The sequence below is a fragment of the Marmota marmota genome, unplaced genomic scaffold (assembly GCF_001458135.2).
Source record: "Marmota marmota marmota unplaced genomic scaffold, marMar, whole genome shotgun sequence".
Lineage (NCBI taxonomy): Eukaryota > Metazoa > Chordata > Mammalia > Rodentia > Sciuridae > Marmota > Marmota marmota.
The window spans coordinates 1,542,814-1,565,609 of NW_026000141.1; the positions used below are offsets into that span (position 1 = coordinate 1,542,814).

Genomic DNA, 22,796 nt, shown 5'->3' on the forward strand with positions numbered 1-22,796 from the left:
CCCGTCCCCCGGCCCGGTGGCTGGGGGCTTCGCGAGGAGGAGACGCCGAAGGTGAGCAGCCGAGGGGGCCGGCGGCGGTTCCGCGCGCCCCGTTCCCCTGCCGGAGCCGGGAGCGGTGGTGAGAAGTCCGGTGGGGACGTGCAGAGCTGCTGGGGTGTGCGCTGGGCAGAGGCCCGCGCTGGCCCTTAGGCGGGAAGGACTCGAGTTCTGGTCGAGGGGCCCTGGGCGCAGCCGCGGATGGAGTCAGGTGGTTGTGGCCAGAGGTGGGTCTGCTGGAACCCACTTTCGTGTTTGAAGGCAGCCGGGACAGTGGCTGGTGGTGGCTGGGGAAAAGCTGAGACTGGTCAAAAGGTTTCTACCTTGTGGGTCCAGAGGGCTCTGGTAAATTGTGGTCTTTATTGCATTTGGGGTAGGTTCAGCCTTTCCTGCCAGCATGGCTGGCTAAGCCAAGCTTTGTCAGGAAGAATGTCATTGAGGATCTTGTTCCCATCGAGAACATCCCCGAGGTGCATCCTGACCTGCAGAAGCAGCTGCGTGCACATGGCATCTCGGCTTACTTTCCAGGTGCCCTTCCCTGGGCCAGCAGACAGGGCTGGGGCACCCCTCACAGCACCCCACCTGTGAGAGCCCCTCTGGTGTGCGTGGGCATGGGGCTTGTGGTTCCTCCTGGCCTGTTGCTGTCTTTGAGCAGAGGTGCTCTGGGAGAGTCAACTTGATGTGCTACCTGTCCAGTCCAGGCAGCTGTGATTCCTGCCCTCCTGGAGAGTGTGGCCAGTGGGTTCCTGGTGAGCAGAGGTGGCTACCAACCGAGTGACCTCTGTGTTTCTGCCCCAACGGGCAGTGGGAAGACATTGGCCTTTGTCATTCCTGTGGTGCAGGTGGGTGTCACTTTGCCTCGTTTTCTGGTCAGGGGTGGATGGCAGGGAGCCGGCTCTGCTGACAGGCAGCCCATCCTCCCTGCAGGCCCTGATGCACCGAGTGGTCTGCCAGGTGCGTGCACTGGTGGTGTTGCCCACCAAGGAGCTGGCCCAGCAGGTACATAGACCCCAATACCTGTAAGCCTATGCCCCCAGCCTGAGCTGACCTGCTGGGTGTGTGGTGCTCAGCCAGAGTCCTTGGCACTGTCCTGGAGGGCCAGCTTGCCCCCAGGCCAATGGCAGACCTCCCTTGTAGGTGAGCAAAGTGTTCAACGTCTACACAGACGCCACACCTCTGCGGGTTGCCCTGATTACTGGACAGAAGTCTTTGGCTAAAGAACAGGAGAGCCTTGTCCAAAAGACGTAGGTTCTGTGGGTAGTGGGCTCTCTGGGGGTCTCTGCTCTGCCCACCCGTGTTGGGTGGGGGTCAGTGCTATGTGCATGAGGTGGTCTGTGCTTGCCATCAGAAGGCCCTGCATGGTGCTTCCCTTGTGAGCCACTCTTGTTTGTAGAACAGACGGCTACCGCTGCCTGGCTGACATCGTGGTGGCCACACCTGGCCGCCTGGTGGACCACATTGACCAGACCCCAGGATTTAACCTTCAGCAGCTCCGTTTTTTGGTAGGCTGCCTGCCGGGAGGCCCGGACTCCTTGCTGAGGATGGACCTGGCAAGGAATTTCTGCCAGCCAACGTGGTTTTGCCTGCAGGTAGTTGACGAGGCTGACCGCATGATAGACAGCATGCACCAGTCTTGGCTGCCACGGGTGGTAGCCGCGGCCTTCCACAGTGAGGGCCCTGCAGACCCCTGTGCCCTACTCCAGAGAAGGCAGCCCCAGGCAATGACTGCCGCCAGGTATCCTGTTGTGCTGGGGCTGACCCCTTTCCTCCACGCTTGCATGCTGAGGGAAGGCCATGTACTCCCCGATGGTGTGTGTGCACTGGGACCTGTGAGGAACGTGTCCTACTGACACCCTCTTCTTTCCAGCACCTGCCGTCCCCAGATGCCTTTGCAGAAGCTGCTATTCTCAGCTACCCTGACCCAGAACCCTGAGAAGTTGCAGCGGCTCGGCCTCTACCAGCCCCGGCTCTTCTCCACGGGGCTGACGCACAGGGGCCCCCAAGACAGGGATGTGGAGACAGACGGGGACTCGGGGGGGAAATACACCTTTCCTATGGGGCTCACAGTAAGTGAGGGGGTAAGAGGGGTGGGTGGTGCCAGGCCCAGGGCTTCTGCCCACCTGCCGTCTTCCGCAGCACCACTACGTGCCCTGCAGCCTCAGCTCCAAGCCACTGGCCGTCCTGCACTTGGTCCTCAGGACGAGCGTCTCCAGGGCCCTGTGCTTCACCAACTCCCGAGAGCACTCTCACAGGTGAGCAGGGTGGGAGTGTGCGGCTGGTGAGCTGGGCTCTGGCCCCGGCCCCGGCCTGCAGCTTCCTCTCTGCATAGGCTCTTCCTACTGGCGCAAGCTTTTGGGGGTGTGAACGTGGCCGAGTTTTCCTCCCGCTACGGGCCTGGCCAGAGGAGGAAAATCTTGAAGCACTTCGAACAGGGCAAGATCCAGCTGTGAGTACAGGGAGGGGGCTGCCTGTGGAGTTGGGGTGCTTGACCCAGCTGTCACCCTGGGCCTACTGAAGGGTGCTTCTTCCTGGAAACTGTGCTCCTGAGTCTGGGGTACATTTCCGAAAAGGCCTGGGGTTTCCCTTTAGTGCGGTGGTCATGGCTGTAGGCGTCCCTGCTTCTGGCTCAGCTGGGTTTCAGGCTGGGGGTCCCTATTGCTGCTGGGCAGGACCACAGGGCTGTGTGCTTTCAGCCTCATCAGCACTGATGCCACCGCCCGTGGCATCGATGTGCAGGGTGTGGAGCTGGTGATCAACTACGATGCCCCCCAGTACCTGAGGACCTACGTGCACCGGTGAGGGCTGGCAGCAGTGGCCACTTGGGCTTCCAGGCTTGTGAGCTCCTGGGTGTGGGACGGGTGGGGGGTGACCAGGGAGAAGCCACTGTTCCCGTCGTACATTTGTGTGATTTTAGGGTGGGGAGGACGGCTCGAGCTGGGAGAACTGGACAGGCCTTCACGCTGCTCCTCAAGGTGCAGGTGAGGTGGTGCGTCTCTGTGGGACACTGGGGAGGCTGTTGCCGCAGAGGGTTCTGGGGCGGGTTGAGACCCTCCCACACGAGGCCCCTTCCCTGTAGGAGAGGCGGTTCCTCCGGATGCTGGCTGAAGCTGGGGCACCTGAGCTATCGAGGCATGAGATCCCCAGTGAGCTGCTGCAGCCGATGGTTCCTCAGTACGAGGAAGCCTTGTCCCAGCTGGAGAAGACCATCAAGGTGAGGTCTGCCGGGGCCAGCGGTCCTGCAAGTCAGCCTCATTCTAGAGTAGTCACGGTGTGGACAAGAGCCAGAAGCAGGGGCCTGACACCTGGCCCTCGAGCTCCTGGCCCAAGGCCAGCGGTGATGCTTGCTGAGCAAGCTCCCGTTCTCTAAGGGTCCAGGGGGCTGGGAATGCTCACTTCAAGCCCCCTTCTCTCTCCCACAGGAGGAGCAGAAACAGAAGGTGGCCTAGGCTGCTGGGCGCATCTCTGTTCCCGACCACCCCAGGTTCCTGAAGCAGCAGGAGTGACACAGCCCTCTCTCCCATGGCTCCTGTGCTGGGCAGCCCGGAGCTCAGCTGGGTCTGCCAGGTCGGGACCCCTGACCAAGGCTGTGTACCACATCCTGGGGCAAGCTGGTCTCGAGCCCTGTGGTGCTGCTGGAACCTGTGGTGTGCTTGCCTGAGGGCTGGGGTCCCCTCAGACAATGCCAGATGTCATGCTTCTGACATCAGCGTCCCACCTCCTGGGCAGCCCTGCTGTGTGACCAGATGGGAGGCAGCCCGGCCAGGAGACCTGAGCCTCATGCTGATTGATGCTTGGCCACCACCCGGCCCAGGGCAGACCCAAAGCAGTGGGGTCCTGAGTGGGATAGGAGATTCAGAAGCACCTCTGTTTATGAGAAGCCTTTTAGAAATTTCATGATAATAAATTTTTAAAAAACAGCTACTAATTAATTCATTTGAAGAAAACACGATGTGGTATGAGTGACAGTGCAGGGCCTGGAGTACCCTGCCCAGGGATCCAGTGCCGCCAAGATGGTGTTCCCCCCTGGGAGCTCCTGCCCCTCTGCCTGGCGGGGCACACCGGAAGAGCAGTCTGCACAGGAGGCAGGCTCTGCCCTGGGTGGCCCTGGGGCCCTGGGCTTGGGAAGGACTCCTGCCATCCTCTGACCGGGCCCTGCCTCCCAGGTGGGCTATACTTGTCCTGCTACCTGCATGCACATGCTGTTCCTGTGCTTTCAACACTCTTCTTCCCCAGTCATCCAGAAAATCCCTGCTGCCTGACTCCCCCAACATAGCACGTCCATGCCACACCTTCCTTGGCCAGTACCTGCCCTTCACTTCCTCGAACTGACCACCAGGACTGAGTTCCTTGAGGCCAGATGTTGGCTTTCTACTTCTAGTAGGTGATTAAAATGCAAATGGACAGCTGGTGTTGTGGTGGCCACACCTGTGAGCCCAGCTGACAAGTTCAAGGCCTGTCAGGGGAACTTACTGAGACTGTCTTAAAATATCAAAGGGCTGGGGTGTAGCTCAGTGGTAGAGCACCCCTGGGTTCAACCCTCAGTCCTGGGGGTAAAAAAAGGTGGGGGTCCTTTCCAGGGAGCCCTGCTGACCAGGGAGACAGACCCACCTCACCTGCAGGCCAGGCCAACAGCACTTGCAAGCAGTGTAGGCTGAGGAAGCTGGGGGTCTGATGGGTGTGGTGAGGGGGCTTCCAAAAGCAGTTGAGATAGAAGGCCGTGGGGTGGAGGGCAGGAGGCATAGAGGTGGGGCAGCAGGCAGGTGACAAACCAGTCTGTCTGCAGGATCCTCCATGGCAGCAGCCCAGTCCTTGGCAGGGGGCACCTTCTCAGATCTGTGCTGAGAAAAGCTTCCCTGGCCACCCTCATACCAGGGCAGCAGGGGCAGCCAAAACAGGGGAGGGAGGGGCTCCTGGTGGAGGCTGGAGAGCCGCCCTCTCAGTAGAGGCCTGGGGCACAGCCCAGAGAGAGGCTTACTGCCGCAATCCGGTGAGTGACATCTGAGCAGAAGCCGCCAGCGTGCTGGCTGCAGGGCTGAGGTGCTGCCCTCCCGAGCCTGTGGCCCCAGCCCCACCCAGTGTGCAGCTTAGCTCCAGGCCACATGAACGTAACCTGACCAGGGACTGGCACCCTCCACAGAGCTCTTTTCCGTTGACAACTATGACAAGGGACTCGACCGTCTGGAGAGGGCAGAGGGGTCTGGGGAGGAGTTGCAGGCCCATGGCACATGGCTGGTGAGGCATGGAGCTACACAGGTGCTCAGGTAGGGGACAGGGCCATTACCTTGGAAGACCAGCCTGATAGCTGGGTGCAGGACCCACTGGGCTGCTGCTGGCCCACAGCTCCTGGTGCACAGAGCCTGTGCCCCTTCCTGCCTGGGAGGGTGCGCTCTGGAGCAGGGGTCTGCAAGGCAGGGTGCCTGTTCCTGTGCTGAAGGAAGGGCACCAGGACTGCCCCTCGGCTTCCTGCCTGCTTTTTATTAAAACTTGAAAGCTTTTGTCTCTAAGAAAAGGAAAAAAGTCCAAGAGCAACAGGAGGGACAGCAGCCACGGGGCGCTGGCTAGAGGGACCATCAGCAAGGCCCCGAGCGCAAGAGGGCCAAGTGCCCACTGCCAGGCGCCACGTCTCAGGAGGAACTGGCACACACTGGTACCCACAGCAGCCACTTTGTGCTGTGAAAAACACAGCCAACATCTGACTTTAATTTAAACACTGCTCTTCTATGAAAACCGAGACAGAAACATATAAAAAGGTCACTTTATTATGCCGTCTGTCTGGCAGGACATCCATGCCCTCTAAGGTCCTACTCTTCAAGTACAAATGCTTGTGTTAACAAAGTATTTACAGTTTGTCTTGTTCTACCTGCTGCCAGTCAGCACACATGCCTGTAGGGCCAGCAGCCAGGGAAGCCCAGCCTCATCAGAGTGACCCGGCGACTCTTGACTAGGTCCGTCCTCCAGGGGCCAGGTGGAGTGGCAGTCTGGGCCGTGAGCTGCACACTCTGCCTTCTGAACTCCGAATCACAACTGGCACAGAGAAGGCTGCCGCCCCCCCACCCCAGAGGCAGGGCCGCAGCCGAGCACAGGAGGCACGGTGTCCCCCCATGCACTAGGCCTACAGCTGGTGGGGCAGCCGATGCCATTGATGGGGTGGCAAGAAAGTCACCTCTGACCACATATTGTGGCCAGGCTCACTGTGGAGGCCCGCCAGAGACAAGAGGCTGACACTGAGCAGCAGCAGGGTCCACACTGCACCCCAGATCCCAGGCCCGCTCTCTCAGCAGCTCTGAGGGGGCCCATGCTCTCCCGGGGCCGCAGATGGACGGAGCACTATGCTGGGCAGTCAGGTCTGAAGAGAGGCCACAGCACAGGAGGAAGGACAAGGAAGACCAGCGCAGCCAGACCTTCGCAGTCCTGCGGGGTCAGGAGTGAGGAGCCAGGGAGCGCAGGGCCTGCGAGGGCGCACTGCTGGCCAGACACACCTGGCCGATGCCAGGCCTGCTGACGAGCACGCAGGCCCCAGCGCTGGGTCCGAAGCATCCGGTGAGCTGGACACTCAAGCCCTGCTTCTCTAGTGTGTGGTGCTGACTCCCTTCCAGGTTCCTCATCAGTGCTCACCAGTCGGCCCCCAGGTGGGCACTGGACAGACACAGTGGTGGGGTGTCCAGACGCAACTGCACATGGGAGCTCTGCATGCGCCACACTGGTGGCAAAGGCCACTGCAGGGCAAGACGTCGTGACACAGGCAGATCCAAGGGCACAGAGGGCGCCGCGGGCCTGTGCTCCTGCTGCGGCAGCACCAGGCGTGGAGCCCTCACCAGCCCCTCAGGCCCTGAGGGGCACCTGCCCCCCGGAATGCCCCCCTCAGTGCAGGGCCCCTCCAGAGCCTGGCGGAGCTACAGCAGGCCTGCTGGCAGATGGACCTCAAGACGATGAGGAACCTGGAGGCACAGAGAGGCTCTCACAGGAAAGGATGCCCCTGACCAGACCAGGCCAGCTCGCGTCGCACAGCTGCCCGAGCTGTCAGGCGCACCAAGTCCAGACATGAGCATTGTCCACAGCGGGGGACGGTCAGAGCCCCTTCAAATGGGAGCCAGCAGCATGGGGACAGGCTGGGGAGGCCACACTGCCACTCTGAGCGGAAGTTGGATCATGGTGGCTGCCCCCTCATGTCCTGTGCATGGAGATGGGCAACAGGGCCATACCTGCCCCCTCAGAGTCAGCCCACTCACACTCACCAGGGGAGATTGGAGTGCAAAGCCCACCTGGAGCATGGACTCCAGAGCCCTTTTTCCCTCCCGCGGACCACAGGCGCGTTCCAGCTGAGCGGGTGAGCCAGGCTGCAGTGGCAGTGCCGAGACAGGCGCCAGCTGCTGACACCACATGGGCCCCCAACTCCTTGGACGTGCAAAGTACCAGACACCAACAACCAGGCTGAGTGGCTTTCAAAAAAAGTACTATTGCTCTGGGGGACACGAGAGGCGAGACACGAGGAAATCATCGCCGCCACGGCTCTTCAGCCAGCTGCGTGGCAGGAGGGGTGCTTGTGAGGACGCTCCCTGAACACAACTGCTCGAGCACATGCTCTGCAGGTGAACCTGCTGGTGGCCTACTGGCAGGGGGGCTTGGTGGGCGTCTTCAGCCTCACGGCCGGGACCCTCATCTGCAGCTTGGGCTGCTGGCTCGGGCTGTCTGAGCTGGCTGGCACCTGTGCTGGGCTCGGGCCTCCTGGGGTCTGGAGTGGCGCCGAGGCCGTGGTCACCACCTGCTGCTGCATGAGCTTCTGCTGTACCACCTGGGCCGTGGCAGTGACCGCGGGGATCATCTGCACCTGCTGCCCTGCCGCCGTGGCCTGTGTGAGTGTCACAGTCTGCGGAGAGGCCTGTGCCGAGAGCCAGAAAGCACTGTCAGCAGAGTGCACACGTCACCCAGCAGGACAGCCAAGCCCAGGGCAGGCCCCTGTGCTCTCTGGCAGAGCAGGAGCAGGTGGAAACAGGGCCTCCCCAGTCTCGGGGAGGAAAGGCATGGGCGGGGCCTGGCTGCCTGCAGCTTGAACCACCCTGAAATGTAAATACTGCTTTAAACTGGGCATGCTGGCCCCCTTGAAAGAGAGCAGCAGGACAGCACCAGGTCCATGTCAGCCAGGGGACACCAGGACTTCCCCCAGACATTGTGGGATGCAGACTCCTCTTGTGGGACCAGGGAGCCTAGGACGCTGCAGAGCCCCGTCCTGAGCACAGTGCAGCCCGTGCTGTGCAGGACGCCCTGCGAGAAGCAGGCCGGAGCACTGTGCTGGGCAGTCAGCCCCTAGTCATCAGCACTCTGCTTCCTCAGGGAGAAGCCACAGATCCCAGCATCTCAGACGCCAGGGTCAGGCGGCCTGTGTCTGCAGTCCTACCTGCTGAGCGGCGGAGGCGACCTGCTGGATGCTGGCCACGGGTGCCTGCTGCTGCACCACCTGAGGGAGTTTGGCGACCTTTTGACAAAACAGAAGAGGCTGACACAGAGTTCAGAACACGTGCATGGACACTTCCTCCCTCTCCTCCGTCTTGGTGCTGTTTGTCCTGGGATTGAAGCCAGTACTCTACCATCAAGCAGTACCCCACCCCTGCATCCTAAGTTCTGGCTCAGTGGCTGAGGCTGGCCTAGAGCTTGCCACCCTCCTGCCTCAGCCTCCTGAGCCCTAGGACTGCAGGCAGCAGCACAGTGCCTGCTCCCTCTCAGCTCTTACCCGGCCACTGAGACCGAGGACGTGAGACAGCGCGTCCCAGGTGTGCTCCTGGGTGCTACCCGAGACACACCCACCTGGCGCCACAGCCAGGGGAAGGTCCTGACATGCCCACAGGAGCCCAGCAGAGGTGACAGGCCACAAAGAAGCCTCAAAGACTTTGAAAAAAGTTGGCAAGGAAAAAAATGACTCTAAAGCCATGTGGCACCCAAGGCGGCAACTCAAGCCAGATGCCGCCTGGCCTCAGCGGGGCTCTCACAGTGCAGCCTGAGGACAGGGACCACGACACCATATAGACGTGGGGTTCTGAACGTGAGAAACAACCAAGTGAAACTCCGACAAGCTGAAGAGCAGATTAGACCTGACCACAGAAAACCCAGTAGCCGAGCAGAGTGGGAGACACTACTCAGAACGCAGGAGGCCACGGGACAGAGCAGAGGCTGGGAGACTGGAAGGGGACATGGGCAGAAGCAGCATCCAGACCAGCACGGCCCAGGAGAGCCCAGTCCAGGCGGGAAGCTCCGCACACGTGTCAGAGGAACAGGGTGGTGTGTGCACGCATGACCAGAGCAGCTGCCTGATGCCAGGGCCAAGTGCAGCAAAGCAAGTGTGCCAGGAAAATCAGTGCCAGCCTGGAATTCTGTATTAAGCAAATCCCTTCGGGGAGCAGGAGAAAAGTAGGCATTTCCAAACATTAACGAGAAGTCCAAGGGCACCCTCCGGTGGAGGAGAGGCACCTCAGGCACAGTGTCGAGTGCAGGTGGAGCACAGTGTGCAGGGGCTGCTGCTGGAGCACAGGGCAGGGTCACTGATGGCATGGGAGCATGTGGGATCTCAGGTGACCACCTAGAAGCTCTACGAGAACGTCACCAGCCTGCAACTTTCAGACGAATAGAGGGGCAAAAACAAAACAAGAAAAGGTAAGGCCAAAAGAGGGAGAGGTGGGGAAGGAAGAGCAGCAGACAAGTTCCAACAGAAGGGACAGGCGCCTGAGAGCCAGGGCCTGCCTGCCCGCGAGGCCTGGACAACGGCAGCACCCCCTCGGCTGCACGCTGTTCCCCGAATCCATCTGCAGCACTAAGAGGAAGATGCAGGATGGCTGCGAGTAGAAGCGGGAAGGTGTAAAAGGAAAGTCTAAAACCAAAGACATAGCCCTGCGCAGTCTGGGGTCAGACCTCGCCATGAAACTGCCCAGCGCAGCCAGGACCCAGAGTCTGGAGCTGGGCAGCAGCTGGGGCAGGCCTGGCGGACACCCTTGCACCTGCACAGCAAGCCCCTAAGCCCGGAGTCTTTGGAGGCACCGAGGAGGGGACAGGGAGATACGGACAGGAACCCAGGGTAAAAGGTGCAGAAAGTCCTAGCAAACCAGAAAAGAACAGAATTTTCCTTCATGTAACAAAAAACAATTAAAAAAAACAGAAAAAAAAATTCTTTTGTACAAAAATGTATGAAGATGAAACTTAAAAAGCAGACGCATGCCTGTGACCCCAGCAGCTCGGGAGGCAGAGGATGGTGAGTTCAAAGCCAGCTTCAGAAATGAGGCGCTAAGCAACTCAGTGAGAGCCTGTCTCTAAAGTACAAAACAGGCTGGGTGTGGCTCAGTGGCTGAGGGCCCCCAAGTTCAATCCCTGGTACCAAAAAAAGGCAGCAGACTCTGTACAAAAACACCAGAAAGTACGGCTCCGTCACCCGACACAGCTGCAAGTCCTCTGAGAGCCAGGAGGAAATGTGACAAAAGCATTTCAGAAGACATGGGCAGCGAGCGGCCTCTCCGCTGGAGAACCTGAAGCTTGGGTGTGCAGACGTCAGCCTGCATCTCAGAGCGAATAGGACTCCACAAAGCTGTGGCAGGGGCTGGGCGGTGATGGACCTGCTGGACGGCTGAGACCACAAGGGAAGGGCAAAGCTCCAAGGGCAGCCAAGGCTGTGGACTGTGCCTTCAGGGCCGGGAGGCACGGCCCACCTGGAGTGCAGGCAGACCCACACGGCTCGGGTGAGGGCACCACAGGTCCAGGCACGGCTGGGACCGCTCAATAAGCAGTGGCATCTCATGGCAATTAAGCCAGCCCTTTCTTCTGTGGTATCACGTGTGAAAAGAGGACTAAAGACCAAAGCAAGAGAGCAAACCACGAGGGTGGAGGAAAGAGAGAGCTCCATGTCCTCTGGGCAGCGTCTTCAGTGCTGGCCAGGAAGGGGGAGGCCGTGAAGTCCAGTGTGAGGACCTGAACTGAGCATGCTGTGCAGGACAGTCTGTGTGGCTCAGGAACTGCAGGCTGACATCCAGCATGCAAGACAGACCAGCCAACAACAGGCCTCACGGGGAGGAGACCACTGCGAAGAGGGCTGAGCGATGGCAAGGCTGACCCCAGGAGGCACCCACCCATCCACCGCCACCTGCAGGCCCAGGGGCCCACTGTGCACTGCCTACGAGGAGCCCAGACCTCCCTCCAGAGACTCCTGTAGCACAGCTGGCCTGCACCTGCCCAGCAACCCCAGAGCCCACCACACCCTCTGTTCCCTGCTCACCTGAATCTGGGTCTGCACCTGCTGTGTCCCAGCCAGCTTCTGGGCCTGAGAGATGGGCGTGGTCAGAAACTGGGTCTTAAGGGCCGGCTGGGCAGCGTAGGTGACCTTCTGCTGTGGGCCCTGAGTGGCCATCTGCTGCGCTGCCAGCTGGAGGGAACAGATGACCTGGATCAGACCCTGGACCAGTGCTGGCTACTCAGACCCTGCTGTACCTTCCCTGTAGGACATGGCCTTCACAGCACACTCCTCCTAGACAAAGCCCACAGTGCCACTGGCCCCTGCTTCCTGCAGTCCCTGGACTGAAATGGAGGCCTGCCCTCCTTGCAGCCAGGCTGGGAGTCACCTGCCAACCTCCACAGGGACCTGGTGTGTGGACGCCCTTGTGTGGGTAACTGAACTTGACCAGTTTCTCAAGGCTAATTTAAGAATCCAGCAGACAACCCGAAAGCATTTAGTACAAGAGGTGACGACCCGTGTGCCCGATCTGCGCATAGTGATTCTCATTTCCAGTTTTCTCTACCAAGAGAACATAAGCCACTCTGGAGGTGCAGCCTGTGGTCTGCCTCCTTCCAGTGGGAGCCAGGCCTGAGACTGCATACCAGCCAGCTGGCTGCTCTGGGCACCCAGGGAGGCCACCTCTACCGACTACACAGCTCTCCTTCTCCTGAGACTGGGAAGGTGGCTCTGAGCACCATGCTTTTCTCCAACCTGTGCCCCAGGAGAGAGAACACTGCAGGAAAGCAAGAATAAGCAACCGGCCTTGATCTGGGACACACCCTGCCCTATAATGACAGCTATGCCTAGTGCCACATAGGAAGACACCTGTCCAGCCACCTGTGCCCCTGCAGATCCTGACTATTTCCTGCAAGCCCCTCCTCTTGGACTCTGTGCTCACTGCCCGAGGCACCAGGGACAGTTCTGCCTTGTCTTCTGCCCCCTGCCTCACAGCAGGCCTCAGCGCCCCTAGCCCAGCTGCGGCCCCTGCGGTCAGAGCTGACCTGCCTCCTTTCACCAGCTGTGCCACTCTGGGCAAGTCCTCCTCATCCTCCTAAAAATGGGCTGTTTGGGATCAGCCCCAGATGCCTGCAGAACTCGGCCTAGCCTGGCTCTGCTAAGGCCTCGTGCCCACACTTCTGCCCAGAGAACAGCACACACCAGGCCCGTGGCTCGCGCCAGCAGAGGCACCTACAGGCTAGGGACACAGCGGCACTGCCCTCGCCATGCACGAGGGCCACCAATGAAGTTCCAGGTGCCCTGTGAACTTCCCTCAGCTACCACTTCTGCCCCCAGGCTCCCCACTCACAACAGGCTCCTCCCTCAAACATCCTCCCCAGGAGCCAGGAGAGCACCAACAGCGAGCCTTTCAGGGTCCTCAGTCACATGGCTTCATATGGCAGCACAGCTGGCCAGCATCCTGGCTCAGGCCCACCCATCCTCACAAGTCCCCCAGGTCCCTTCCAGGCTGCATCCTCAGACCAATACTACACAGCGTGTTCCCTGAGAGGCAGTGGTGGTGAGACCGCGTGCTGGTGCCCCTGGGAGCTGCGTGCCCTCTGGGGCGCTCAAGAGCAGGCCGTACCTTCTGTGGGACAGCACCCTGGCTCTGGGCGACCTGCGGCTGAATGGCCTTCTGCTGTTGCACGGCCTGTTGCTTGAGCTTCAGCAGCTGCTGCACATGCACGGGCTGGGCCACGACGGTCTGTCCTGCAAGACAATGCGGCCTGTGAGTCGGTTGGGGCCAGGGCCCCACTCACGCTGGTCTGCTCAGACTGACTGTCCCTGCAGGAAATGTCGAGCCTGCAGCTGTGACAGCCAGCCAGCCCCAGACACTCAGATGCCTCTGCATGCCTAGGTCCCATTCACACCATGGTGAAACTTCAGACCGCGAGTGTTCAGTTAGACTGAGGACCCAGCAGACCAGGGACGCTCTGAGGAAACTGCATCCACAACACGGCCTGTGTGCAAAGGGCTCCAGGGACAGGGCAGGGCAGGGCTGCGGCCATCTTGGCCAGCAAAGGCTCACTGCACACAGCGTCCAGCAGAGGGGAGGGCTGCAAGGCAGGCACCTGCTGCTTTCTGTGGCTGCCCAATTGCCACGCTGATGCCCGCGACGTTCATGGGCAAAGTCGTGACGCCCGGCGAAGAGACCACGGCTGCTGGGACAGACACCACTGGAGGCTTCGCCAAGGCCACCTGAGCTGGCTGCGGTGTCTGTGTTTGCATCTGCCCTTGGGCCTGCAGCTGGGAAGTTGGAACCCGGGTCTAAACGGGAAGAACAGGAGAGTCCGGAGAAGTCCTGGATGTGTGTCTTTTCCAACATCATTCCTCAAGAAGTCACCTCCCAAGAAAACCAGTGGGGCTGGTAACATGGCTGGAGGGCAGCACTAGAGGGCAGCAGGGTGCCCCCAGCTGCAGGGGCGGGACTGTAAGGCCAGGCTGCCCACTCTCACGTGAAGCTCTCTGCCGCCTCCTGCACCTCCCCAGCTACCAAACCATGCTGGGCCCCATCTCTGCCCTGCCCCCCACCTGAAGGCCGCCACCACACCACCTGCGCCTGGGGACCCCCACCCTGCTACTACACACTGCTTTCCTTAAAGGATGTTATAGAAGACAGAAATGGAAATCGGTCCTTTTATATGTGTAAGAAACTGGAGAAGAGGTGCCCAGAACCACCTCTGCACCAACGCAGAGACCAGCGGGCAGCCCTCCAGGGCGTCCCGCCACTTGCCCCTCGTCCCCTTGGAAGCTGCTTCACCCTCCACCACTCCCCTATCCTCCTGGAACACATGCGCCCCTACACGGCGCTTCCTCACGGCCGTCCCTCCTCGCTGCGTTATGCGGCAGGCACACTTGAGGTCAGAGACTAACCAGCCGGGGCGTGACAGGCACTCAGCCCACGTGCAGTCCACGTGAGCCACCTCTCCCTGCCTTGGGGAGTCTGGGTACCAGGCCAGGAAGGACCTGAAGCCCAGGCAGTGCCTGGCCCCCAGGGGGTTCCCGCCACCCAACAGTGCTGGCTCTTTGTGCCCCACACCCCGCTGCATCCTGCTGTCGGAGCTCTCCCTGCAGTGGTCTCCTGCCCACTGGAGCTGGTCATGGGGCCTGGCCGCGTCCCACACCACCTGCAGCACTGTGCTCCAGCCATGCTACCCTCGGCCCTGCCCTCCACAGCAGGGAGACAGCCACACGTTGTGTCTGGCCTCATTGTTCACACACCACTGCTCAGTCTCCACCACGCAGTCCCAGAGAGTCTGGGGACAGTCGGTCCTGGGGAGTACCGCTGTCGGAAAGTGTCACGTGGGCAGGGTCTCACCCTCTCCCAGGAGGCCAACACTCGAGGGACTGATCTCTCCCCGGCTCCCTGCGAAGCTGCCACGACACCCAGCATCCCAGCAGGCGGCTGCAGCCCCCAGAAGCACGGAGACGCTGCTCTCAGAAGGTGCATACAAGCTGGAACTTACAAGCCGGGCCACTTGGAGGTTGGCCACAGTGGTGCCTGTGAGCAAAGCCCCGGGCCGTGGGGCTGTGACCGTGGTGAGCTGGGGGCTCTGCTGCTGCGGGGGCTGCGGAGGCNGGCAAAAACAAAACAAGAAAAGGTAAGGCCAAAAGAGGGAGAGGTGGGGAAGGAAGAGCAGCAGACAAGTTCCAACAGAAGGGACAGGCGCCTGAGAGCCAGGGCCTGCCTGCCCGCGAGGCCTGGACAACGGCAGCACCCCCTCGGCTGCACGCTGTTCCCCGAATCCATCTGCAGCACTAAGAGGAAGATGCAGGATGGCTGCGAGTAGAAGCGGGAAGGTGTAAAAGGAAAGTCTAAAACCAAAGACATAGCCCTGCGCAGTCTGGGGTCAGACCTCGCCATGAAACTGCCCAGCGCAGCCAGGACCCAGAGTCTGGAGCTGGGCAGCAGCTGGGGCAGGCCTGGCGGACACCCTTGCACCTGTGCTGGCGGCTGGGGGGGCCCAGGCTGGGCCTGTGGTGGTGGGGGCTGTGGGGGCAGCTGCACTTTCTGCTTCTGCATCTTGATGATGTGTTCCTGAAACCCAAACGAGGCACGCTGTGTGACGTCCCGACGCAGGTCCCCCTGCCTCTGCCCAGCACCAAGGTGCTCGTGTGCAGATGTGCAGAGGGCAGCTGTCCCTGCATCACAGCCTCCTGCTCACAATCAGCCTTGCACCAAGCATACTTGACAGATTAGAGAATCCACAGCAGAATTTCTAGGTTGTTATCTCTCAAACATGTCAAATATTTAGCACCCAAATGTACTGACTAGTAAATGAGTTAAATAACTAGCAGTAATTTGTTAACAGAAGCAGCAATATCAAAATACGATATGAAACGTGAGTTCTAAAAACATTTTGAGAAACAAACGTCTCAAGGAGCACTTCACAGAGACGTGCAGAATGTCGGACGTCTGTGGGCTCGCCAGACACAGAAGGGGTTCTGCAGTTGCTACAGTAGGGCACGGTGAGAAGCGACAGGGGCAGGAGAATGGGTGGGGCTCCTGCCCGACACCAGGTGAACAAGAGTTCTTGGCACACAGGTGTCTCAGAGGCCAGACCCTGGGGCCTAGGGCACTGGACAACTTGCCTCTGCTGGGCCCAAGGACCCCTGGGCAAGGAAACTCTCTAATGCAGCCCTGTCCAGGGGAACCTGCTGCAGGGACAGCAATGCAGCAGCCAGGCCATGCAAGGTCAGACCCGAGAAGCAAGTGTGGTGACGGAGGGGCAAACGCTACACCTCACTGCGTGTGAAACTTCGCCTTATGGGCAGCACAGCTCTCCAGGGAGCATGACAGGCACCCTGGTGGCCACGAGGGCTCTGGAGCACACTGAGCTGTAGCAGGAACACCAGGCACTGCACTTCCTGCCCTCCCAGCACCTGGGACAAGGCCTCAGCTGGCATGACCACCACCCTCACAGCAGTCACAGCCCCACTGACTGTGCCTCCTGTGTCTCTGGCTCCCTTCACCAGTGTGCACTCATAGTGTCCATTGGTGGCAGGGACATAACACTTCCTTCTAAAATGGGCGAGCACACTGCATAAATGACGGCACAGGCACACAGACTGCCAAGGACCAGGAGTATCAGTGTTCCCACCGCCACCTTGGAAAAGCAGACTGCAGAAGCCACCTGGTCTCAGAAACTGAGGCTCACTGGCACCCTCTGGTGGAGAGGGGTGGTGAGGGGTGGAGAGGGGTGGAGAGGGGTGCACAAGACGGAAGTGGGGAAGATGGGCCCTTGCACTCAGGGAACACTGAGGAGCCTGCCTGAGCCACACAGGAGTGGGCCAAAGTGGCCCCGAGTGGGAAGTGGTACCCACGGCACACTGCCTGCCTCCGGTCCTGCAAGGTACCCACTGCAAGAGCATGTGTGTTTTCTGGGAAGGGCTCACCGGTGCCAACTTGCCCACAGCTTTGATCTGGGCCTGGGCCTGCACCTGTGGAGCCTGCACCTGTGAGGGCGGCGGCTGCTGCTGCTGCTGCTGCTGCTGCTGTTGCTGCTGCTGCTGCTGCTGCTGCTGCTGCCGGAGAAGCTGGAAGTGTGCAGGGGTGATGGTCTTCCCAGGCAGCTGGACACCTGTGGCTGTGCAGAGGCGGGAGTCAGACCTCCGCCCTTGCTCCCTGAGTGGTGTGCAAGGGTAGAAACACCAGGCCCCTTTACCTTGGGACACCTGGGTCACCAGAGACCGTGTCGGGGTCTGCACAGGGGTCAGGTTGGTAGTGACCACGGCTGAGGCTGTCACAGAGGTGACTGCTCGGACGCCCTGGGTCGTTGCCATGGATACCAGGTCAGTGGTGGCAGTGGCAGGGGAGCCAACCGCTCGCTGCTGTGTGTGAACCACCTGGGCGGGAGCAGAGCCTCCGGACGTCTAGAAAGGCAAAGGCAGAGCTCACCACTTTCCACATGGCACCCGGAAAGAGGCTCTGGACTCCAGACCCAGGCCTGCGGGGCCTTCTGCTGTTCTCGCTGCACACACAAGTATTGCGTGGTCCCAAGAGCATCCAGACATGGTGCCTCGAGCCACAGAGCAGTGCTGCTCATGGCCAGCTGCAGCTGCAGGTGGAAAGGGCCCTGTGCCCCAGGAACATCCAAGTTCCTGATAACCCTGCAGGAGCCTTGTGAGGCCCACGGCCCGCCACTCTCCGATCTGCGCAGAGGCTACAGCCCCACTGCCCTTCCCAGTCCACCTCTGAGCCAATCTTCAAGTACAGGCTGCCCTCTACCAGCCACCTCGGCTGTCTTGGCCTCTGGGGCACAGGCTTGCCCATCTCAAGGACAAGCTCCACAGCTCCCCGCAGCATGGTCCCCTCTGCTGCCTCTGTGGTGTGATTCCGTCTTATCCTCCCGATATCCAGGGAAGAGTGGCACTAACACTTCTCTTCCCTCTCTCTGCCCTCCATGGAACCCAGCTTCTCTCCAACACCTGCCGTGTCTGCCTGCAGCGCCTGGACCACGCCCTGCCTCTCCTCGGCCACTAGCTCTCTCCTCCACCTCCACCATGAGACTGAGGTGCACTCACAAAGGCTCCTGCCCCCGGTTCTGGGAACATGCTTCTCATCTCTACAAGTCCCCACATTCACTTACACTATAGTTTTGGTTTCTTTAAAACAGAAAGCCCCACCATTATGGTTCTGCCTGCCAGGCCCGGGACTCGGGTCAGTATGGGTCATTGCCACCTCCATAGGCCCTCACTCTGATGCCTTGTCTTCCTTTCCTGTTCCCCAGGTTCTACGCTTTTTATTTGATTGTACTATGATGACTGTACATAGCAGTGGCTTCCTCGTGACATATTCGCACCAGCACGTCACAGTTTGGGCCTCGTCTCCTTCCTGGGGCCTTGTCTCCTTCCAAGCCTATTTTTTATGGAACGCTGCTGCTTGCAGTGCTTGACGCTGTCTGTGGAGAGTCTGGGAAGGCCCTGCTCCTGTCAAGCGCCAAGCACCCTCAGTCTAGTCAGTTTGCAAGCTGCCTGCAGGTTTGCACCTCGTAGAGCAAGACCACCTTCAACTGCGAACCCAGAGGAGCTGGTGGCCACAGTGCCACCTCCGCCCTCTGCTCAACATGGGCGTCACCCTGGATCACTCCTGCCCTTGGGTCCCAGCTCGAGTAAACAGCCTCCTCCAGCTCCCAGCTCAGGCGGGCGTCACAAGCAGGCTTCAGTCCCCACCCACGCTGGCGGTCACTCTGCAGGCAAACGTGTCTCAACACAGCCGTGTCCCGCAGGCCCCGGCCTCCCCAGGTGCAGTAATCTGGGGACCACCACAAGGTCTCTGCACCTCTCACACTCCAGCACGCCAAGTGTGCCTGCACCTGCATGTCCAAGGCACTGGGGACAAGGGCGAGGACCTTGATCTGGAATGTGTGGCCAGAGCATTCTGAGAGCTAGAGCACCCACACACAACGATGACCTCGGGGAGGGAACCCAACCCTACACACAAGGTCACTTAGGTCCCATGTATGCCTGATGCACATGGCTTGAAAGTGATTTTATAAAAAACTGTTAATAATCTTGTACATGAAAAAAGAGTTTCAGTGCGAATTTCCCAGTGTGGCTCCAAGTTCTGGACTTTGGAACATTACAGATTCTGGATTTTCAGGTTAGAGATACTCGATTAGTATCTCATCCAATATTAAGAGCTGCTCAAAATAAATATGTAGGGAACAAACTACTTTATGCAGTATTTTAAAATATCACATGTAGGAAGGGAGGGGGCATGGGGTAATTAATGATGGTGGAATGTGATGATTATTACTATCCAAAGCACATGTATGAAGACATTAATATACTATGTACACAATCAGAGATATGAAAAACTGCTCTATGTAATAAAAGATGTAATGCATTCTGCTGTCATACATAAGAAAAAAATTTACATTAAAAAATATCACATGTAGATATTTTCAAAATAAAACTCTACACGTGATGGTTCTGGCTTCCTACCCAGAATCACTGCAAACAGTGGAACTAGTCACAGGAATGGCCCCAGCACCAAGGCCTAACAGCTTCTGCTATTTATGGAAATGGCGGAGTCTAAATTGGTTTATGGCAAAGCAAAGAAAAACAAAGTCGCCCCGGCTGCACGCTAGGAGCCCGTTTCCCACCTCTCCTCTGTGGAGTGCCGCGGCCTCTGCAGCGGGGTGTGTTCAGCAGGACCTTCGTGCCATACCCGGCTCCTGGCACTCAGCCACGACACAGCCCAGCAGATGCCCACGCGGCCCCTGCAAGTCACCAGGCTGTGAGGTCAACCCTCTCTCAGCTCAGCACTGACGACTGTGGCCCGCTGTGTGTCCCTCTCATGAAAGCCTCTGCCTCTGCTCTCACGTCCCCAAGGGAAATCCCAGGGCAAGAACCGTCCGAGGGTGGTGCCCGAACTGTGGGAGGGAGAGGGCAGCAATGGCGGCAGCCATGACACCCCTTAACCACCTGCGCTCAGGTCCCTCATGGAGCACTTCCACATCTCCTGAGCAGTAACCGATCCCATCTTCCACTGAAGCAGGCGCACGGGGTGCAGCTGTGGTCCTCTGTCCCTTCCCTGGGGACAATCAACACCTAGTCTCTTCTTAAGACTGCCTGGCTGCCCGTGTCTTCCTGGTGGACTGACCACTCCATCTTCTGCCATGTTTTATTTTGTTTTGTTTGTGGTCTGGCCAGGAAGCCAGGGGCACTTATCACTAAGCCAGACCCTACCCCCTTCTGATTTCGAGGCACTCAGGGCCTCCCTAAGTTGCTGAGGCTGGCCTTGAGCCTGCGGTCCTCCTGCTCAGCCCACTGAGCCTGGGATCACAGGTGTGGCCCCTGCTCCCGGTGCCCGCCAGGCTCTCACCACGGTGAGGAATCCTCAGTCTGCATCCTGTCCTAGCCATCTATGCTTGGCTTTTCTTTCTCTTAACGACTTTTCAAGAAGCAAGTCTTGGTTTTGATGAGACCTGTTATCAATCTTTGGCTCCCAAGCTTTGGGTACTCTAAGGAAGGTCTGTCTGAAGCAAGGCAGCAGAGACATTCTCTTGTGTTTTGGTTTCAAGTCTGCAGTTCTGCAGAGTGTGATCAGGCTGGTAGTCCACTTCAAGGGACTTTCTGTACACAGAATGGTGGGCCAAGCCTCCCTGTCCTTCGTATGGCTCTCCAGCTAATTGGGCACCGCTGGGTGAAGATGCCCCTTCCCCACTGGATGCTCTGGCACTTCCCAAGGGACCAGCATGCTGCACACCAGCACGTGAGTCTGTCCTGGCCTCTACCCTAACCCGCTCACAGGGGCCTTTCCTGTGGCCAGCACCATACCACCCAGATACTACAGCACTGTCACAGGAAGACCCTGAGCCCAAGGGACCTCATTCTGCCTCCAGAGCGCCGTGACTTCATTCAGGTGTGTGCTGCCTTTGGGTCTGTGACTGGATGGGAAGTCAGGATTTAAGTCCCTTGATCTCAGTTCTGTTATGTGGCACTGGGACTGAACCCAGACGTGCTCTACACTGAGCTGCGTCCCCAGTCCTTTACAGTTTGAGACAGGGTCTCACTATGTTGCTGAGGCTGGCCTGGAACCTGGATCCTCCTGCCTCAGCCTCCTGAGTTGCTGGGACCACAGGCCTAGGCCCCACACACACCTACTTCTATTTTTTATGGTGAACCATGAAAGACGGGCGGGGGGCAGACACTGTATTCTGGCTGCGAGCTCAGGTGCCCTTGGCTCCGCATCCTGCCAGCATACTTCATCTCTGCCAGGTGGGGCCCTGCTCCCCCTGCACACCCTCAGCTGGGCCCTATGGCCTCTGCACACCCTGGAATGTGCCTTACCCCCGTGTCCCCACAGATACGTGGCACCCACACACGGGCACCTGTGTCAACGAACGGAAGCTGCATCCTCGTGTCCTGCCCACCTCTTTGTTCTGCGGGGAAAGCATCTCACACACACACACCAAACTCCTGTCTTCATTCCCTCCAAGTACACGAGAGAAACCGTCCCCAGCCGCTGAGTGTACTGACCTGCCGCCTGACCAGCGCCCTACCGCACAGAACTCAGCTAGATCAGCACATTTCTCACTGATGGAGTCTTAAAAAAGCAAATCATCTCCCTGCAAAACAACCCCACGGAGCATCCCCAGGCGTAGGATGACTCACGGTCAAGGACCCTGGGGCCACAGGCGAAGCCAGGCGCTTGTTGATGGACTGGAAGGTGGCGGCAGGGACGCCAGCGATGGTGTTCACAATCACATTGCCACTCACTGTGCCTGGGAGGAGGACAAAGTGAGCAGGGGCCGAGGGGATCCTCCGCCACCTCACCCTTCCTGGTGAGCCTCACCTGCTGGTATGCTCGTCCCGGTCACTGATGTCTTAATGGTTCCTGCCTGTTTGAAACAGAAAGCACACCCAAGTGTGTGTCCCGCTCCCTGGCACACCCACATCACACAGTCACCCACACTCCACCCACGCGGCCAGCCTCCCATAGGCATGGCCTTGCTGCTCCATCCCCTTGCAAAGGAGCAGCTGCAGCTCAGGCCTCAGCTCAAAGGCAACTTGGGAAAGGCTCCTACGACCCAGCAGTCACTGCCTGGCTGTGCTCGCCTCCTTCCACATTTAAAGTGATCTAGCAAGGTTTGGTGGTGCACGCCTGCAATTCCAGCAGTCAAGGAGACTGTAGTAGGAGGATCGCAAGTTCAAGATCAGCCTCAGGAACTTAGCAAGGCCCCCAACAACTTAGCAAGACTCTGTTGCTAAATAAAAAATACGAAGGGCTGGGGATGTAGCTCTGTGTAAAGCACCCCTGGGTTCAATCCCTAGTGCTAAAAATAAAGCAACTGCACCTGCTGTCCTCCCAGCTCCACCAGAACGCACGTGCTGGCAAGTGGGGACACAGCAGGTCTGCCCCTCCCCCAGGGTCCCTGCACCCAGTAGGTGCCTGATCAATGCATCATTCTAACCTGCCCAGCTGCTACAGAAATCCCACTAAGGCTGAAGGCAGAAACAAAGCTAATCTAATGGAGAATACTGTTCTAAAACAACAATCAGAAAACTGTTTTTGTGCCTGGCTGAGGCCTAGAGTGCACCCCGGTCCAGCCAGAAGACCTGCTCTCCGCCAGTGGCCTGTGCACGACTCCAGTGTCTGGGCCGCGCTGCCACACGCAACACGGGTGCCAGCAGCCTCATGAGGGTCGCGCTCGGCCTTCTGCTCTCACACACCACACTACGCACTCTGCCTCCAACAGGCGGGTGGGGGAGACCGCATACACGTGCTGGGGACAGCTGCTTGCGGCCCTGTGGGGTCCTCTCCAACCCCCACCCAGGTGAGCACACTGAGCCACGGTGGGCTGGCGGGGGACAGCGGCGGGAGGCGCACCCCTGCTCCCTGGAGGGCACGAGGACTCACCAGCACGGCTGCGCTGCCCACAGTGGTGATGGCGGGCTGCCCCTTTGGTGGGGCCTGCACAGGCTGCGGCGGTGCTTGGGGCTGGGGCTGGGGCTGGACAGTGGGAGGCCCTGCGGGTGGCTGGCTGCCAGATGCCTGTGGCTGGGG

The 22,796-nt window shown here is 59.4% G+C and overlaps 2 protein-coding genes across 3 annotated transcripts in view; one reads left to right on the forward strand and one right to left on the reverse strand.

Annotated features, from left to right (window-relative positions):
* The first annotated feature begins 6 nt into the window (after nucleotides 1–6).
* Nucleotides 7–3,953, forward strand: Ddx51 (DEAD-box helicase 51). 2 transcript variants are annotated; one of them, XM_048785883.1, is made up of 13 exons: nucleotides 7–564; nucleotides 733–878; nucleotides 964–1,035; nucleotides 1,174–1,280; nucleotides 1,430–1,538; nucleotides 1,626–1,771; nucleotides 1,904–2,102; nucleotides 2,173–2,288; nucleotides 2,366–2,482; nucleotides 2,730–2,831; nucleotides 2,951–3,014; nucleotides 3,113–3,247; nucleotides 3,456–3,953. In XM_048785883.1, the coding sequence occupies exons 3-13, from the start codon at nucleotides 970–972 to the stop codon at nucleotides 3,480–3,482; spliced, it is 1,188 nt and encodes a 395-aa protein (XP_048641840.1). In that variant the 5' UTR covers nucleotides 7–564; nucleotides 733–878; nucleotides 964–969; the 3' UTR covers nucleotides 3,483–3,953. The 2 variants fall into 2 exon arrangements, with proteins under 2 accessions (XP_048641840.1, XP_048641841.1); XM_048785884.1 differs by lacking the exons at nucleotides 1,430–1,538; nucleotides 1,626–1,771.
* Nucleotides 3,954–5,777: 1,824 nt separating this feature from the next.
* Nucleotides 5,778–22,796, reverse strand: part of Ep400 (E1A binding protein p400) — an 88,650-nt gene continuing 71,631 nt past the window's right edge. Inside the window, 12 exon segments of the mRNA XM_015505600.2 lie at nucleotides 5,778–7,915; nucleotides 8,432–8,509; nucleotides 11,288–11,434; nucleotides 12,867–12,991; nucleotides 13,354–13,549; nucleotides 14,749–14,865; nucleotides 15,219–15,320; nucleotides 16,679–16,869; nucleotides 16,948–17,155; nucleotides 21,404–21,513; nucleotides 21,585–21,630; nucleotides 22,650–22,796. The exon segment at nucleotides 22,650–22,796 is cut by the window's right edge and continues 11 nt beyond it. Of these exon segments, the coding sequence (XP_015361086.1) occupies nucleotides 7,643–7,915; nucleotides 8,432–8,509; nucleotides 11,288–11,434; nucleotides 12,867–12,991; nucleotides 13,354–13,549; nucleotides 14,749–14,865; nucleotides 15,219–15,320; nucleotides 16,679–16,869; nucleotides 16,948–17,155; nucleotides 21,404–21,513; nucleotides 21,585–21,630; nucleotides 22,650–22,796 (1,740 nt within the window). The 3' untranslated portion in view covers nucleotides 5,778–7,642.